Genomic DNA, 18,810 nt, shown 5'->3' on the forward strand with positions numbered 1-18,810 from the left:
TCTCTTTGTAATTCAGGATAGTAAAAGGGAAAGCAGAGACTTACTGTGTAATCTTAATGAAAGTTAAGTTCTATGGGCCAGGTTGTACACACTTGACATTTGGTGAGGGAATAATTTCATCTTGAATTGTAGTTGGTGTACATTGCACTTTTCCATCCATGTTAATTTCTATACCCTGTGCCCAACTCTTGAAGTTAAGTTGGCCTTAGAAATTGTCCATTCAAACATTGTAGGTTGAATATGCGATCCAGGAGTATGCCTGCACTGCAGTGGATATCATTGCTCGTCGGACACGCTTAGCCTTCCTGAATGTGCAAGCTGCTGAGGAAGCTTTACCAAGAATCGTTGAGATCATGGGGAAGAAGCTCAAGTGGAGTGAACAGAAGAAAAAGGTACAGAGAAGGTGATCTGTTTAACAACAGGATTCTTTCAAAGGATGCATGTCAAAATAGGGGAAAAGGAGAGGGAAACATAAGGCCTGAGTTTACTGAATGAGTATTGCTTTGTGCATTCCTTTTCTGACTAGACCAGGGACCAGTGAACTCAGTGGCATGTTTCTTACCATCTGTGAACTATGGGAAGCAGAACTTTTCTACTTACCTCTCCTGCTGAAGCCTACTGAACTCCAACGCCCCAGTTTTTGTTCCTGGGTTTTAACAGACCCCCAGGACAAGCATGTGGGCCAAGATGATGGCCTGAACTGGGACAGGAGAATTGGCAGAAAGCCTTATGCCCTCTTCTGCAAACAGAAATGCCATTCCATCTGAGGAACTGGGTGCTTGGATGCATGCCAGTGTGTTTGCTAAAATTAGCCTTCCTACACTGTTGGTTGCCTTCCCTACCATTAGGTTTGCAAGTATTCACCATGTGAATCAGGGCCATGTAACTTTCGGGGCCCTCCATTTCATTCCCCCCCCCCAAAACTCCAGAGTTTGTTGGAGACTAAATTCAAACAGATTGCAGAACGAGACCAGAGGTACACCTGGTCCAGCTTCTTGTTTCACACAGCAGCCAACTAGAAGCACCCATAAGTCCATAGTGGCTGAAGCCTTGCTCTACAGTTGGCCCTCCCCCAGCATGTATTCAGAAGATTATGGTCTCTGAGGTTCCGTGGAGGTTCTGTTTAGTCATCATGATGACTGATTGGTCCATCAGGGCTATTCTCCATGAATTTGTTTAACCCCTTTTACAGCTATCTGAACTAGCATTCATCACTGCATCCTTTGGCAAGTTAATTTCTCATTCAATAATGAAGTACTTCCTTTGGTACATCCTGAATTTATTACTAGGGGTGTGGATCCAAGTTTTGTTTTTTTTTAAAAAATCCAGAATTCCTGAAATCTGGTTAAGATTCTCAGATCCAAGCTACAGAATCCTGGATTTAACCAGCCATTATTCCCAATGGGGGTGCATTTTTAAAGATAACTTTCACCAAATTTCAAAAGGATAGGACCCCGGGATCCTATTCTATGGTTCCCTGAAGGAGCTACCCCCAGCCACTCTCCATTGTTTCCTATGAAGGAAACATTTTTATTTATTTATTTATTTATTTATTTATTTATTTATTTATTTATTTATTTATTTATTTTCGATCTTTTCCCCCGCCCTCCCCACATTTCCAGCAGGCTCAGGGCGGATTACAAAATACATAAAGGTTAAAATATATAAAACAGTTGTTATAATTAACAATTCTAAAAACATCCAATTTACAGTTAAAATACAATTATATATATATCAACATAGTGGCACAGAATTCCACTGATCAAATTTAAAACAACTTCAGAGCACCTCTGCATTCAAGATTTGTTTAAAAAAAATGGGAGTATTGGTGGTGGGGAGGGCCCAATTCCTCATCAACCGGCCAGGAGGGCTCTGCCTAGCACTGCCCATATGCCTGGTGGAACAACTCCATCTTGCAGGCCCGGCGAAAGGATAACAAATCTTGCTGGGCCTTAGTCTCTTCAGACAGAGCGTTCCACCAGGCTGCGGCCAGGACCGAAAAGGCCCTGGCCCTGGTTCATGCCAGGCGAGCCTCCCTGGGGCCAGGGACCTTTAACAGATGTTGCTCACTGGTTTCCAAGCCATTTAAACTCTGCAGTCCTCCCCCCCCACCCCCGCTTGAGATCTCTGGTTCAACATCGGAAAGAGTCCAGTAGCAACTTTAAGACTAACCAAGTTTATTGTAGCATAAGATCTTGAGAATCACAGTTCATCTTCGTCAGATGTGTGGCATCTGATGAAAACTGTGATTCTTGAAAGCTTATGCTACAGCATCTGATGAAGAGAACTGTGATTCTCGAAAGCTTATGCTACAGTAAAGTTGGTTAGTCTTAAAGGTGCTACTGGACTCTTTTCAATTTTGCTACTACAGACTAACACAGCTAACTCCTCTGGATCTGGTTCAACATAACTCCTTACATCTTTATTTATAGACAATCCTAGTCAAACCAGAGAATCCCAGTGTCGAACCAGAGTATTCCATAGGGAATCTCTTTAGTGAAGTCGGGGAGGGGGAGAGTGAGGCTTGCCAACCTGTAGAGTTTGAAAAGCAGTTGGTGGTTGCATCAGCTTGAAGGGCCTCTTTTGGAGCTTGGACAGGGGAAGGGGCAGAATGGAATGAGAATCCAAACAGCTTGCTGCTTCCTTCCCCACGCTGTTCTCTTGCCATGGTGTGGAGCTCAGCTCGGCTTTGCTGTCCCTCTTGCTCACTGCCTGCAGTGGCCTGCTACCCCCTCCCTGGCTCCGCCAGCCTCGAACTGCTCTCCTGCCATGGTGCGGCCCTTCACTTGGATGCCCCCTTCTCTTGCTGCTGGCCCGGCAAGTCCAGGTGCCCAGATCTGATCTGAAGTTCACTCATAGGAACTGGGGAAACTAGATTATGCCAGATCAGCATAAATCCGTCTTTTTTTCCAGTTCCTGGACCCAGATTGCACACCTTTATTTATTACTCATCAACTTCTTTGGGTGCACACAAATTCTTGTATTAAAGGACTTTCAAAAGGTGTTCTCTAAATCCACTTTCTCCACCCCATGATTAAATCTTTTGTCCTTTCTTAGGGCCATACTAGATATTATGGTGACCACAAGTCTTAACTCAGGGCTGTGTCATTTTAGAGAAAATGTTGGCCATTTAAAAATGCCATGAGGGTCTAATCAGGATTGGGCCCTTGTGCCATTTTTTAAAATGGCCAAATTTTTCTTTTAAAAGGCTGTAATGTGTAGTTTAATTCTTAGACTCATCCTACTCTAAAGTAAAAAGCCTCAAACTCGTTGAACTTGACAGCTCCAATCCACATGTTGGATACACTCCCTTCTGCTGTAATAGTTGGACCAGTTGTTGAGCAGATGCCATTTTTAGCATTCTGTGTAGTTTGTGGTTTCCATGCGGGGGGACATATGCTTCGAAAATGTCTGAATAACATAGACTCTTTTGTCTCAGTTCAATAGAATTAGTAGTCAATATATGTTAAGGCATTTCTGATAACTAATTTGACTTGCATTGGACTTCATATGGAAAGGATCTCTTTGCTGATGCAAAGGGTTAACTGATTTTATTTAAAGGTTCTTCTTCAGGATATGTTGGCCTAATCAATGCACCATAAAAAAAAGTTTCAGAACAGAATAGGTTATTTGAAGATTATGACTCCCGTCATAGTTTTTTCTCCTGCAGCTTGAAGAGAGTAATCAACAAATGCCAGAGGCTTGGCATTAAAATATATGATTCACCACCACAAGATATTTTTTGTAGCCATAAGATACCCGCTTTAAATTAAAGGCCATCTCTTGGCCCTTCATCTGTAAGCACAGGTCTTGCTGGTATCACTGTGAGTTGCATGTGTGGGTTGAGGGCATGATACAGCCCTAAAAAAATCTTTACCTTGCACGTCTCTCGGAGTAATTACCGCTTGATAATCAAGACTTGTACAACTGAACCAGTGATCTAGCTGAAGCATGAAATGCTGCCTAATCTTAATTACCTTGTTCACCTTTAAGCACTTTTTGGTCATCAACTGCTGATATTCCTCTAAGGACCAGCAATTATAATTAAGTGAAAGAAGCCAATAAAACATTACAGCAAGGAAGAAATTCAGAATGTAAATATTTGCTGTTACCCTAGAGCTGAGATACTGTGCTGCTATCCCCTGTTTAGGAAGAGCTTGCAGAGGCGAAGAAGTTCCTGTACTATGAAATGGGCTACAAGGTACGGTCAGAGCAATTGACGGATCATGCTGAAATCACTCTGGCCGCAACAGATATTGATAGGTAAACAGAGAACAAACAAGCCCATGTTTATCTTTGAGATCTGAGTGTAATGTACGAGGCAGTGGGGTGGGAGAGTGGCAACTACAGCCAAGCAAGCTAGATTGCAATGGTGAGCCCCCTTTATTTCATTTTGATATTAATGTACGGGCTCTCTTGTCACTATCTTTGTTATGTTCACAGTCCTTTTTGAATGGCTGTTGCCTTGCTCTTGGATGAACTGAGTGGGTCATACATTACTGAATTTGTTTCTTAGTGTACAGTCAGTGGAATCAGGCGATGAAACTGTTTTGATCCTGAGAGAATTGGTCAGCAACTAGCCTAATATTTTTACTTTCAGTTTTTCAGGCTGCCCTCCCTTCTGCTCCTTCAAAAGCCTGTAACTAGAGATTGCAGAGATTGAACCTGGAACTCAAAGCATACAAAGTCCTATGTTCTGTTGCTGAGCTGTGTCCCCTCTCTCTCAGTATAGGCTCTTTCTCTCTCACTATAGGGAGAAGATAAGATAGGGTGGCATTGGGAAGAAAAGTGATGGGATGAATAAACTTGGCAAGTGGCTGGAGTAGAATTTAGACACTGTACTGTGGCAGTTGTCAGTTTGTGGGCATAACACCTTATAGGTTTAGATGGGGCTGCTGTGGCTGGCTGTTTTTTAATGTAAAACTTTCTCAATCTTGTAGATATAAGAAGAGGTTCCACATGTTTGATAAGGATGGCAAAGGTTTTATTACCATATTGGACGTACAGCGTGTGTTAGAGGTAACATTTTACTTACCTTAAAAATATCATATGGAATTTTCCTGGTGTGATATTAATAGTGTTTTGTTAATCCAGACATGTGGGTTTTTTCTCCTGTATATTTTATTAGAGCATCAACCTTCAAATTAATGAAAGTGCACTCCATGAGATTTTGAATGAAGTGGATTTGAACAAAAATGGACAAGTTGAACTCAATGAGTTTCTGCAGGTGAGTGCTTTTAAAAAAAAATATAATAGAAAGAGCACAAAGTCAGTGTTTTTGGCTGTGTCTTATTTGATATTGGCAAATTATATATGTGTTAATGACTGGTTCCTAAGACAATGTGAGTTCAAAAATATTAGTTTAGATTCAATTCAAAGAAATAAATGGTCAAGAAAATAAGGCACATTGTTCTGCACTAGTCATCGTTGCCTTTAACATGCACATTTTCTGTAGCATCTTCCTCTAGCTTCCTGGAGGTGATATGATGCTATGGCTTTTGTGGAGTAATATTACAGGAAAGAGAGACAGAAGCCTGGTTCAGACAATTACTGATTGGCCCTAAGTTTTCTGCGGCTACTCTTTCCCTCCATTACCCTCTTTAAGTAGTGTAGAGTTCCACGCTGAGCTCATAATATTCTCCCAGAAAAATTGACATAAAGGAGGAGAGATTATAAATGGTGAAGGAGTAGCTTTTCAGGAATCTGCAGTGGAGGGAAGGTAGGAAACCTGTAATGCAGGACAGTGTGTGTAGTGTCCACATCATATGTCACCTCAAGGGTAAGGGCACCCAATCTGCTCTCCTACTAGAACAATTAATGCCATTTCTGCCTCTGTATATTACAGGCAAGCTCTGGAATTAAAGTCCTTATAGAAAGTTTACTGTTCTTATAGTCTGCCTTTCTTGCTGAAACTTAAGGCAGATGACAAAATTAGAAAAATAATGCAATAGAGAAACACCATATAAGACCTAAAATAAACAATGCAACAACTGGATTATGAAAATTAGACAACAATGCAGTACAAGCAAGAAAATATAGACAAGAAACAATGCAATAAACTACAAACCTGAAACTTTTATAAAAACATGCTCCAGACCAATTCATTTACTATAGGCCTGTTCCCTTTATAAAAATGCCATCCTAAACAATTGCATTCTGTGGAACGATAGAAATGCGGGAAGCTTCTTTGACCCCCTTTATATGAGAGCTGGTGAAACCCAGTGGCCAAAAGACTGAACTACGAATCAGTGCTTGGTTTTCTTACCAAGAACTTGCCAGATAGTTGTGGGAGGTCACGCTGTCTCATCTTTAACGTCCCTCCTCCATTGATAATATGTAGATGGATAATAACACCAAGTTACCTTATGGGGTTATAAAGATCACAGCAGCTTCATATGAAGTGTATGAAATATATATATATTTCCTTCAAACTAGAATATTCTCAGGGTTCCTTTGCCAGTAATTGCCAGTCTGAATTAGAGATGGGCACGAACTGAAATAGGAACCAAGGTTCGTCAGGAACCGGGCTAGTTCGTGGTTCGCAAACTGGTGGTTCATCGGAGCCCATTTCTGATGAACCATGACGCACTTTAGGCTGGTTCATTTTTTGTTTTGTCACTGCAGACAGCCTGGCACCATCAATCAATTTCCTAGGCAACCGGAGATGGGCTTTCTACAGTAGAGGTGTTCACCCAGCCGCTTTTCAGCTGATAGGAGGCATTTGAAAGCAGTAGCACTTCTTGCCTGCAAGAAAAGTGTTGCTGCTTTCAAAGGGCCTGCCGCTTTTTTCTGCTGAGAGGAGGGGCATCCCCTTTCCATCAGCTGAGGTCCTTTTCGCACTGGAATGTATTTGTTCTACTTCCCATGTTTGCAGGAGTTTGCTTATTCCCTGCTAGCTTTAAAAGCCAGGAAAGGGTTAAATGGCTGGTCTTTCCCTTCCTTCTTTGGGGTATGCACACACACTTTTTTTCCCAAAGGGAAGAAAGGGTTGTAACGTAACATTGCAACATTGTAATGTTACTGCACATTCCTCCTGTCTTTAAAAGCCAGGAAAGGATTAAATAGCTCCTTTTCCCTCCCTCCCAGGCATGTTTCAGGCTTTGACAAAGAGAAAAAAACCAAGTGTTTTGCACAGTCATTTGGAAACAAAGTGGCAGGGAAGCTGCTGCTTCATCCCCTCCCAGCTTCCCTGCCACTTTGTTTCCAAAGGGCTGTGCAAAATGCTTGTTTTTTTCTCTCTTAAAGCCTGAAACAAAGCCATTTAATCCTTTCCTGGCTTTTAAAGCCAGGAGGAATGTACAGTAACATTATAATGTTGCAATGTTACAACATTACAACCCTTCCTTGCTTTTGAAAAAAAAAAAAGAGAGAGAGAGTGCATACCCCAAAGGAGGAAGGGAAAAACCAGCCATTTAACCCTTTCCTGGCTTTTAAAGCCAGCAGGGAATAAGCAAACTCCTGCAAACATGGAAGCAGAACTGATATTGAAATGCTTTAAAGTCTCAGTATGAAAAGGACTTCAGTTGATAGGAGGATGCCCCTCCACTCAGCTGAAAAAAGCAGCGTGAGTTTGAAAGCAGCAACACTTTTCTTGCCACAAGAAAAGTATTGCTGCTTTCAAGCCGGCAGCTTTTTTCAGCCGATGGGGGATCCCCTTCCCATCAGCTGAAAAGTGGCAGGCATTTAAAAGGGGGAAACCGGAAACGCAAACCTCTATTCTGTAGACCTTCTGCTGACCTGAAAGTGTTGTTTTCACGAACCAAACAAACCAGTTCACGAACGGGGGCAAGTTTGTGAAAGTTCGTAGTTCATGAAATGTGACAAACCACAAACCACATGGTTTGGATTTTTCCCAGTTCATGCCCATTTCTAGTCCAAATGCTGTTGTTGGCTTGTGCAAAATCAAGAGATTGTTGTAAAACTTCCCATAGTGAAAATCTCAAAATAACTATCATAAATAGAAAAGTGGCTATTGGAAGATGCACATATCTTTAGCTCTTGCATATCGGTCTCACACTGAATTCCCCACAGTTCACTGACTCAGTTCATATGACATGTCTAAATTGTACCCTGGTTGTCGTAAATATGCTTATGTGCTCCATCATCTCCTTATACTTGAACGTGTTCTCTGCTTCTTGGTTCACAATAACCACATATTTCCATGATGTCCAAATTGGACAAAATGTTTTTCGCCAACTATAGTTTGTCTCCAAACCAGAATCAAAAACCAAGTCCAAAGTGGATTCCTGGTTTAGAGACGAGGTCTAGTTAGCAGTAACCATGCTGATTTCTGTTTGATCAGTCCCTGTAGTTACTACATACCAGCAATAGAAGAGAGGAAACTTTCCATATGGAGAAAGGAGGGACTGCCCAACTTTGCAGCATGTTCCTGATGGCCAAATCGTGGGATGGCCATGGTGTCTGAATTGTTCTGTGAATTGCACCATGACCATAACGATCAAAGGACACAATTTTATAGGAACAGAAATTGAAAGGATATTAGAAGTTTGCAGGGATTTGAAAAAATACAAATGTTATGAAAATACAAAATGGAAGGCTTTAAAGACATTTCTGTCACAAGCTTTAAAGACATTCCTGTAACGTTTTAAAGCATCCTTTTGACTCCTTTCATGCAAACAGCTTATTTGGGTTTTTTTGTTTGTTATTGTTAGCCAGGTTTGTTTTTGTACAACCTTTCTTGGTCAGGTATTTCAAATGACTGCCAGGTCCTTCCTGCCACTGTGGCAATGATGAATGCAGAACATGAGATAAATTAATGCTGGAGATTTTGGTCAATGTCAGCCCTTTCTTCACTGTGTCAAGTTAAACAAACAAGATCAAGGCAAAGGAAAATGGTAATTGTCTCTCTCGAGATGGGCTGCAGATAAGAGCGCTGTTGAATCTAAATGTGGAAATTTTCCCTGGTTGTGTCCTGCATTTATGTAAAAAAAAAAGTTGTATGTATTCACCAATTCAAACATAATAGTTTGAATATTTACACAAATAAATGTATCTTTAGAAAGAGTAGGGAAAAACACACAGCCCTTCCTTGTAGTTTAAATAACGCTAAGCCTTTTTAAAAATATTTTTTTCTAAGCATTTGATAGTAAACATCTCCTTTTGCATTGTAATGGTTTAAAATTGGGACTTAATTTTAGAGTTTTTAAAAACAGGTTTCTTGTTTAACATAGGTAGCCGTCTGATTTCTTTATATTTTTTAAAATTAACTTGGCTTCTTTACATGTGCAGTCAAGTAAAAAAGATGAACAGTTTCTCAAGCTGTGTTTAGAGGTGATCCATATTTTGCACTTGTTATTGTAGTGCATTGTGTACTCAATCCAAATAAACATTTCTTTAAGCATTTGCTTGGTTTTTTAAACTGTTTTGTCACAATGACTTGGGGCAGGTAACCATACCAATTTTGTTGTAATCCGCCCTGAGCCTGCTTGCGGGGAGGGCAGAATAAAAATCTAAAGTAAATAAATAAATACCACCAGTCTAGTAAAACTAATTAATGAATGCCCATTAAAATACGTTTTTTAATTAAAATTACCTCATACCTACTTATCCCCTGCAATTTATCTTGCACTATTCTGGGAAATGTTCATACTCTATCCTTGAAACTGAACAAGGCATGATGGGAGAGTCCTCTCCGCCAGGACTGTGCTGATACAGAACGTGTATCTGGAGATTACTTTCTTGAACATGTCCTTGTATCAGAATCTCCCTGCTCATGTCAGGCAAGCTTCTTGCTCAGGTCTCTACACATTTTCTTTGGCTCTAGGAGCCAACCCAAAAATTTAGGAACCGGAGTCATTTGTCAGTTTTCAGAGTTTCGTAATTTCCATATTTTCACAAAACCTAATCCTAATCTCTTTACAGTTTCTTGTAATTTTATTAAAACAATGACAAAAGTGTTTCATATAAATAAATATAGGATTAACCGTGGTTGTCACTGCTACAGCAAAAAGCTAACCTCTAATCCTAGCCAAACGTCTCTCCTATTTCTGGTAATTCCATTCCCATTGACAGACACGAAAATAAAATCATTGCTAAAAATACTTGATGCCACAGTTAAATTTCTAGGCTCTGTGGCAACCTGACACCTTGGATTTGTCAAGCTGTATTCTAGCTGATGTAGCTTTCCATGTGCAGGAACTAGAGGAGTTAGCCGTGTTAATCTGTAGGTGCAAAATAGTAAAGAGTCCAGTAGCACCTTTAAGACTAACCAACTTTATTGTAGTATAAGCTTTCGAGAACCACAGCCTCTCATGCATCTGACGAAGAGAGCTGTGGTTCTTGAAAGCTTATGCTACAATAAAGTTGGTTAGTCTTAAAGGTGCTACTGGACCTTTACTACATGTGCAGGAAGACGTTGTATATGAGATTGTATTTGAACAAAGGATTCCTCCCGCCACCCCTCCACTCTGCCAGTGCATTTCTGAATGCTGCTGGCCTGTTATAGCCACATTGCAAACTGTTCCTGAACAGCCGAATTGGTTAGTTGTCAAATCTCTAGGTTCAATTGATTAATTTAAGCAGGATGGTGGAAAGGGATTTTTTTTTCAACCCACTAAAAATCTGTTACCCTAGTATGTACTTTTAGACTAGAAGTATGGGTTTAAATCAGAGACAGTTCATTTAATAAGTTGGGTGAAGCTATTTAACTGGTCCTGTAGTTAGTATGTGATCTATCTATCCACGTTGTGATCAAATGCTTTCTGATAACAAACAAATCAACCCACTGTCATTCCAGCCCCATACTGGTTCCGTTTTTGCTTTGATTTTGTAGGATCTTAATCTGATCCTTGATATAATTGTAGTAAGTACATTTTAATCTTGTTAATTTATGTCCTCGTGGTTTGGTTGCTACATTTTAGCCACCTTGAGACCAAGAAGAATAAAATGACATAGAAGAGCAAATATACATATTACCTTGAAGTCCTTTTTGTTTTACTGATGGACCTTTTTAAAAACTATACTGAAGGCTCTATTAAGGGCCATTACATTTTTCTTACTAGGATCCATTGCTTAGCAGAAGAATTTCTATCAGTGGCAAAATAAGTGAGATTTATTTGTCCTTTTTTGTTTTCAAAGGAAATTGACAAAATTGTCTCCTGTATCTTTAATTCCCTAATTTAGTGTACCTGAAAATACAGTCTAATGTAATGAGAGGGTAGCAGTGGATACAGCTAGTTTATTGAGTGGCAGAGCTGCTTCGGGAGTCTCTCTGTTTCTTGGCCTGTCTAGCCTGGCTATGCGTACTGTCAATGCCATGTTATGTTTGCATAAGTATAATTTTTAAGAGTTGCAATCACATCTGATTGGCATGAGAAGCAGCAGTGAACATCAGTGAGATGTTGTTGAGCATCTTACACTCTTGTGTTTATAATTTTTAAAAAATTATGCACCCGTTGGTCTTCATTTATCCTTCTAGGGGGAGCAGATGCACTTGGTTAAATGTCCAGACCTATCACAAATAGCCAGAAGGTTTCAAATAAATACTTGACAGTGGTTTTTCAGACAATCCAAGGAGTTAACATAAAAGTCAGAAATAATCAAACAAAAAGTATATCCTGGAGGAATTCTTGATTGCTCACAAACAGAAAAATGCTATAGTCATAGCTAAAGATAATACTTTGCAAATTGTTCGCTCATCTCTGCTTTGGCCCTTAAAAAAGAAGTCAGAGTAGTGAAATGAACCTATGGCTTGTAGCATTTACTGTCACTGCATGACCAAAATCTAGCATAAATGATATTTAGACCAAGCGAATGTGAGTTTTCAAATTCTCATGTGGACTTCTGGCATTTTCTTACTAGTAATGCAAGAAACAAACAGCAGATTGCTAATACCATAGTGTACAATTCAGTGGTAGTAGTAGCAATATTAGTGATCTAATATGTGGTTTGTTTTAGAAACATGACAGTAGTATAATAATAATTTAGCATTTCTTTAGGGGTTACAGTGTTCACAACACTTGATACACTTTATTGTATGTAATTCTTACAGCAGCCCTGCAAGGTAGGTCAGATTTATCCCTGTATTGTGGCTCAGGCTGAGAAAAAGTAATTTGCCAAGAACACTTGGTCTGTGGCAGAGATGAGATTTCAGCCTCCCAGATCACATCTCTCTTGTACTCTGTGCTCCTAGGGTTTCTGTTTCATTGTAGATGATTTCCTTGTAGTTGAATTTTGACCATGTACTCAGAAAACGATTTTTTAAAAGTTTCCTTTTCCATTTTAGGCTGCTGTGTGGCTCTAGGCATGGCACTAGAAATGTTTCTCTGGTGCTTAAGTACAAGACACTGGGCTCTTTCAAGACAAACATTCCTGTACAATTGTTCAAGGTGGGGGGGTAGAACATAGAGGTGATAATAATTTCTCAATGATGTTTCTCCAGCTCATGAACGCTATCCAGAAAGGGTACGTCTCTGGAAGCCGGCTTGCTACACTTATGAAAACCGCTGAAGAGAACATTTGTCAGCGTAATGTAATTTCAGTGGATCGGAGTGGCGGTGGACTGTGAGTTTGGGGTGCTGCAGAATGGTGGATACCAGGAAGCTGCCTCTATCGATGCTGCAAACATTCCACTTCTTAAAGATGTCTCTATTCCTCAACACCATTTGTCTGGCATTGAGCAATTATACAGAAAAAGACCTTGGTGCAGCACCCCGCCCCCCCCCCCAAGTTTCCTTTGCACGTATTGCTGCCCTGACATGTGCCCTACTGAACTGGGTATACGCTTCTCTTTTCTTGATGGGCAAGAATTTGATATACAGTACGGGAGATAGGAAAATTTCAAACTGGTGCTTATTTTCTAGGCTAATCCCAGTGGATCTTCACTGTCTGGTGGTTGCATTCTGGCACCACATCAGGAAATCTAGATGGAAACCTAGCATGAATGTGGATTAATTTTTGCCATTTGCACAAGAGCACCGGTGATGTCTCTCTTTATAACAGCATCAAGCTGGCCCCCGCTCTTGTTATCTTGCTGCATTTATTTTTCAGAAGGGGAAGATGCCGGCATGCCTCTCGTGTCTTATTCATGGCCCTGTTTTTAAATCTCTGGCTTACTCCACCCACCCACATGAACACACTTTTCTCAGAGAAGGCATATTGCATAAAACATTCACATTTAGGGTATTATTACAAGGCTTTTAAGAAAAAACGTATGTCATACGAAAGGGAATAATTTGTAACTGGGGAGTTACAATAATGCTCAAATCTAAGGTTTATTGATGAGGACCATCCAAAATATAGGTGAATGGCCAGTGATACTTAATCGTGTTTGGGTGAGAGGACATACTGGTCATGATTCAGTTAAATTGAAACATGGTTAAGTTTTACTAAAATTGATAAGATTAGCTGCACATTTAGGTGATAATGTCCTGCACAGGAGGTATGATTTACAGATGGATTTCTAAAAAGCACACTAAGAGAATGCAAAACTTGAAACACATAAAAACAATAACTAAAGAATCCATGCTCCACCATGAAAAAAAACTAACAAGAAGGCTGGAAGTTCGATCCCCTGTTCTTATCCCTGTGTAACAAGTGCTAAAGTTTAGTTGTGCATGTAAGTGTGTGTTCCTATTCCTATGCCGTTTCTGTAGATGTTGTAACAAACGCTTCTGTGCTGATTGATTGATTGTTTCATACATCTTGCACAAACTAAGCAAAATGGAAAACTATTCTAGTGTCCCACTCTGGGATTTGCTTAAAAAAAACAACAGCGCTGAGTTAGATATTGCTAAATAAATACTAAGGTGGCTCGTCCTATTTTGATTCTTTTCCTCAAACACATGCTCATCTTTTGCATCTTTCTCTTTCCTATTAAGCTGGATGACATCATTAAGATCAAATGGAAGCTTTTTTCCTGATGTTTAGATGATAAAATGATTATTTAAAACAAAAGGAGAAGACTTCAGGTTACTGGTGAATCTCTTTGCATCTAAAGGCTTATACTTACATTACAATTTTAATTTAAGATGATGTTCTTGCAAGTCCATAGGAAAAAAATGTACAATGAGAGAGTTTGGTACTTGCAGGTTGAAATTGTTTCCATATCTAAATGAGAAAATGTGGGGACCAGCTCTTAGATGCATATAGAAATGGGGGCTAAAAAGTGTTTATGCACAGAAGTATCTGAATTAAAATACATTAAGGCAGGACCAGGATGCCTTTTCATGTTCTGTAATAATGCTGTCCAAAAATATCCCCTCAGTAGAAATAGTTTAATGCAGAATTAAAGGTACTTTGACTTCCACTAGAAATAATATAACTGGGATATTTTCCTCATATGCTTCGTAACTTTTTTAAAAAGCAGCTAGAGGAATAGTCTCTCATTTGTATACAAAATTTTAGACCAGTCCTTGTTGGATACTGAAGCCAAGTCTAAGTAAAAAATAATTGACGATAATTTTCTTAAAAGCCTTTAGCAATGTCATACGCAGATATTTCCCTTGTTAACTTGGGCTCTATACCTACTTTTAGATGATGGCAAGAGTAGGAGTTAGAAAATGGATTCCTCTGAATTTTAAGTCCCAAACACTTCAGATTGACTAGAAATACTCAACAGAATCCTCAGGCAAACTTGACTATTTGTGGTCTCCTTGTGAGCATTAAGGACTGGGTTCCCATGGTTCTGTTGGCTGTTTATTCTCAGTATGACTAGCATGTCTCAGTTCTTATCTTCCTGATTTAGTTTATCTGAATTGATTTTTCTTCTCACAAGGAGCAATCTTAACAGCCTGTTTTGCTACATTATATGTGAATATTTTATATACACCTTTACTCTAAAAAAGTGACATTTTAGATTCATCCTTATACGTCTTTACAGAAAAGATTAGACCTGGGATCCAGAAGCATGACTGTGCCTCATCTATACCTGTGTTAGGATTTAGCCATTTCTCTTTTTCCAAAGTTAACCAGGAAAATAAGAGGAGTCATGAGTGTACTCTGAGGAAGAAATCTAATGCTCTGCATTTATATATCCACCATTTCAAATAGTTTCTCCAGACTGGTACATGTTAATACAGAATTTTCACAGTGTCTAATGATGCCTGTCTCCAAGCTAGCTCAATCCTTGCTTGTTTTCTCCCTTTGCTCCCAATTTCTTCATACCAAGAGCTTGAATTTTTGACATGGTTTATATGCATGCTGCGACTTGGTTATTCTGAATTTAAACTGAACTTGTCCTTGCTTTCTTTTCTTATGTTAAAGTGTGTGTTGCTGCTTTGTACAAGAAGTGAAAGAACTTATATATGCATCATTTTATGCCTGCTTGAGTCAGTAAAATGAAAAACTAAAAATGACTTGGTTACCTGACACCACCTTTTTATAATTTGAAAAATTGTCATTTTGAATGTGTGGTAAACATAATGCACTTGCAGCATTTTACTGTTTGCACTGTTTTAATTAGATGAAATTCTACTGTATTTTTTAAAAAGAAAAGAAAATTAACAATAAAGTTCAGAGCAGGTTGTATTTTGATGTGTAGGTGTATATATGCATGCATATATGCATACGTAGACACTCCCATTGCATGTTTTTTGTTGGGTTATTGTTCTAGACTGGACTGTTAAACACTGTGTTTGAGGCTGGGTTGTCATTTTTATATCTGTCGGTGTTTTATTGCCATTATTTATTACTTTTGATATACAGAATGAGCTGCATGCATTTATAGAGCAATAAGAGGATGTATTTAATGTGCCTTGTTTTTAACTGAATAAGATCTGAAAGCGTGAATCAATAAAACTGATTAAAATGGTCCACTCGCTGGCATTTTGATGTTACCAGCAGTTACAGAAATAAAGTTGATCAACCCTGAATTATTTTTCTTGCCCTCCTTTTTCTGTGGTAAAAAAGTTTTTAAAACAGGATTAAGAAATCTCCATTTTAAAGGATGGTATAAATGACTGGTCTTCACTGTATATCTGGTAGGGTGGTTTAGGAGTTAACATATAGAGAATCTTGTTACGCAGAATTAATGTTGGATGTTGTTAGAATATTATTTAATTGCCATGGTGTGTGCTTTATTTTTTATTTTGTTCACTGTCGGGAAAAAACAAACAAACAGTTGTTGTTACCAGAATGGATTTTTATTCATTTATTTTTCAGTCAACCAAACCTCTTCAGGCGAAATGTTCCCAGCCCACACTGATGAATTTGATCATGACTAAAATCAATAGGAATAAATGGAAAAGATTACATAATCCGTTTTGATCATCTTGCATGTCAGGTTAGTGCAGAGTTGCCAAGTGCTGATAAATGTTCTGACAGGAAGAAAACCTTATATATTTTCATTGTCAGGAAACCTGAAGAGCTGTTTTAAGTTTTTAACCTAAATCTTTTAATCCTTATATTCTTTTATTGTACCAAATTTACATGTGCAATTAGCTTTTAAGGGGCGGGGCGAGGATTGTTTGGTGGAGTGGAGACTTCAGAGTTATCTGTGTAGATGTTTTTTACAGTGTTAGTATTGTGTTAGTATTGGTCAGAACATTATAGAATTGATACATTTTGAGAACATGATAAAAGAATCCTTATCACGTGGAGCAACGTGGCAACAAACATGCTACGTTCATGCCTTTATTAAAGATGTATCAGAATCCTCTCTTGTCATACCTTCTGACACATATCTTAGAGGTACCCTCCACATAGGATAGTGACATATGTTGGGGTGGGGAGCTGTCTCCAAGTTTTAAGTCTCAAAACATGGGAATAGGACCCATCAGCATTACCCACAAGCTTTGGAAATACCACAACCACGTTAGCATTTCAGCAGCAGTGCATTGAGTGAATCCTCACATTGAATCTGAACTGATTGCATTTGATTGGAGGGAATTAGAAAAGAAAGAAACATCCTCAGTGAGGTGTGTTTGCCACTAAATGAGTTCTGTTTCTCTCCCACTGAAAATGAAGGGCCTCTCCAGCCTACCCATCCCCCTACCCTTTTAATCTCATTCTTCCCCACCCCCCAATTAGCCACTGGAGGCGTGAAACATACACAGAGCCACAAGAGCATTCATGCTGTACAATATTTGCACAGGTGCTATGATCAGACGGCAGTAGGCTTGAGTCCAGAATCAATACTTCACTCAATCTGTGAGAGATGCAACTAATTTAGGAGAAATCCAGGCCTTGTATCCCTGCAAGTGTCTCTGCTTTCCATGAACTATCAGTGGTTACTGGCTAATTCTTTAATAAATGGCACTTAACGGATCTTTGTCACCTTTCATGTACCTATAACTTTTTTTCTTCTTTGAAAACATAGATATGCTTTAGGTTATTGAACTGGATTTGGGCAGAACTACAAAGAGAATCTGTTTTCTATAGTCTGAGGTTGTATTTTGGTTTGTATAATTGCACTTGAATTTTGCTTCCTAATCATTTCCAAGCTTTTACTGCATACTAAGTCAAACATGTATTGCCTGTCCCTTAAAAAGTTTTTAAGTGGGGTTCTTAGAATTATTTCTTGCTGAACAGCTGTGACAGCTAAAGAACATCTGTTCGTTGCATGTTGTGTACAACATGGCTTGCCCAGCACACTTTCTTGGCTTTCGTGCAACAATAAAAATATGTGTTGCTGTCAGGCTCGAATATTCTGAGAAGCGTTGGACTTTGTTTCATGCAGTGGAAAGGCATATCTTCCTCTGACTTCTCTGTCATCTGAACAAGACATATTTGATCCTGTTTACCAAGGTACCCTAAATTGTTTAAGAGTTGTAAATATAATTAACTCTTAACATTAAAGTGGACACAAACTAAAGTCCACTGAATTGGAATATACTATTTTGAACTGCCTTTATAGTTTAAAGGGGAATGTTCCTTTGATTTCTACTTCCCAGCTATTGCTGAATATAAATGGAGAATTGCTCCCCAGTAATCGGTTCAGTTGAATTTATTTTACTGAACCGCTGAGATGCTTTTAGTTTTGCATCTCTACAATTAACTGATTTGCAATTCATTTTTATGCATGCTGAGTTTTTCCTGTCGAAGTCGAGAAGCTGTAAATCTCTGATCTATTGAACTGACAGGGAATTATATTTCATTTTTCCTCATGAATCATTTGCTACCCTTATTCCAGAAAAATGGCAAAAATTATGGTGTACCATGTTTTAATAAATTACTGCCTTTTAAAAAAATTGTTCTGTGACCTGCTTGAAGAAGAATGTGAGTTTGAAAAAAACCCTTCCAAAATAGCTTGGTAAACAGCTTATCTTTCTCAAATAAAGCCAAATAAAGAAAATAGTCCTTAGGGTTGTCAACTGTTCACTTATTTCTGATTTTAAAAATCCATATTTTAGTCTGTGAAACATTTAAACTATTTTTTCCTGTATGTTATTAACACACATGTAAAAAAGCAGCCTGTTCTTTTTACATATGTAATGGCCATGGCTGTTTTACAGTAATTACTTTTCAATTGTTTGTTGTTCATCGGGATTATAGGTTACATAGAAAGTCCTCAGTTCTTCCCAAAACTAAGTCAGAGCTGTCCATTGTTTAGTATAATTTTGCAAATTATTTTAATACAGTAAATGTAAAATGCAAGGTTTTAAATTTTAAAGGTTGCTAGTTATTAATTTGGGAGCAAAATTATTTGACAAATAGAAAAATAATTTTACTGTGTAGTACCCTTACCCAAATGGCTAATTTTGACTAATGATCTTCAAGTACATGATTGCATCCTGTAAAGGATGCCTTAGCTTGTCTACTAAGAGAAGTTTTTTTTCTTGATAAAAAATACTCATTGCAGTAAGCTGTTAAATGGGCAATTTTGAAAACAATTTTTTTAAATGGAGCTCATCC

General features: G+C 38.7%; 1 protein-coding gene across 4 annotated transcripts in view; it reads left to right on the forward strand.

Annotated features, from left to right (window-relative positions):
* Nucleotides 1–15,830, forward strand: part of GPD2 (glycerol-3-phosphate dehydrogenase 2) — a 125,788-nt gene extending 109,958 nt beyond the window's left edge. For all 4 annotated transcript variants that reach the window (XM_054971522.1, XM_054971524.1, XM_054971523.1 and 1 more), the window contains exons 13-17: nt 234–392; nt 4,151–4,263; nt 4,941–5,019; nt 5,129–5,227; nt 12,401–15,830. In XM_054971522.1, the coding sequence (XP_054827497.1) occupies nt 234–392; nt 4,151–4,263; nt 4,941–5,019; nt 5,129–5,227; nt 12,401–12,526 (576 nt within the window). In that variant the 3' untranslated portion in view covers nt 12,527–15,830. The remainder of the gene's footprint in view (nt 1–233; nt 393–4,150; nt 4,264–4,940; nt 5,020–5,128; nt 5,228–12,400) is intronic.
* The last annotated feature ends 2,980 nt before the right edge of the window (nt 15,831–18,810 follow it).

This window comes from Eublepharis macularius, chromosome 2, assembly GCF_028583425.1.
Source record: "Eublepharis macularius isolate TG4126 chromosome 2, MPM_Emac_v1.0, whole genome shotgun sequence".
In the NCBI taxonomy this organism is placed as follows: Eukaryota; Metazoa; Chordata; class Lepidosauria; order Squamata; family Eublepharidae; genus Eublepharis; species Eublepharis macularius.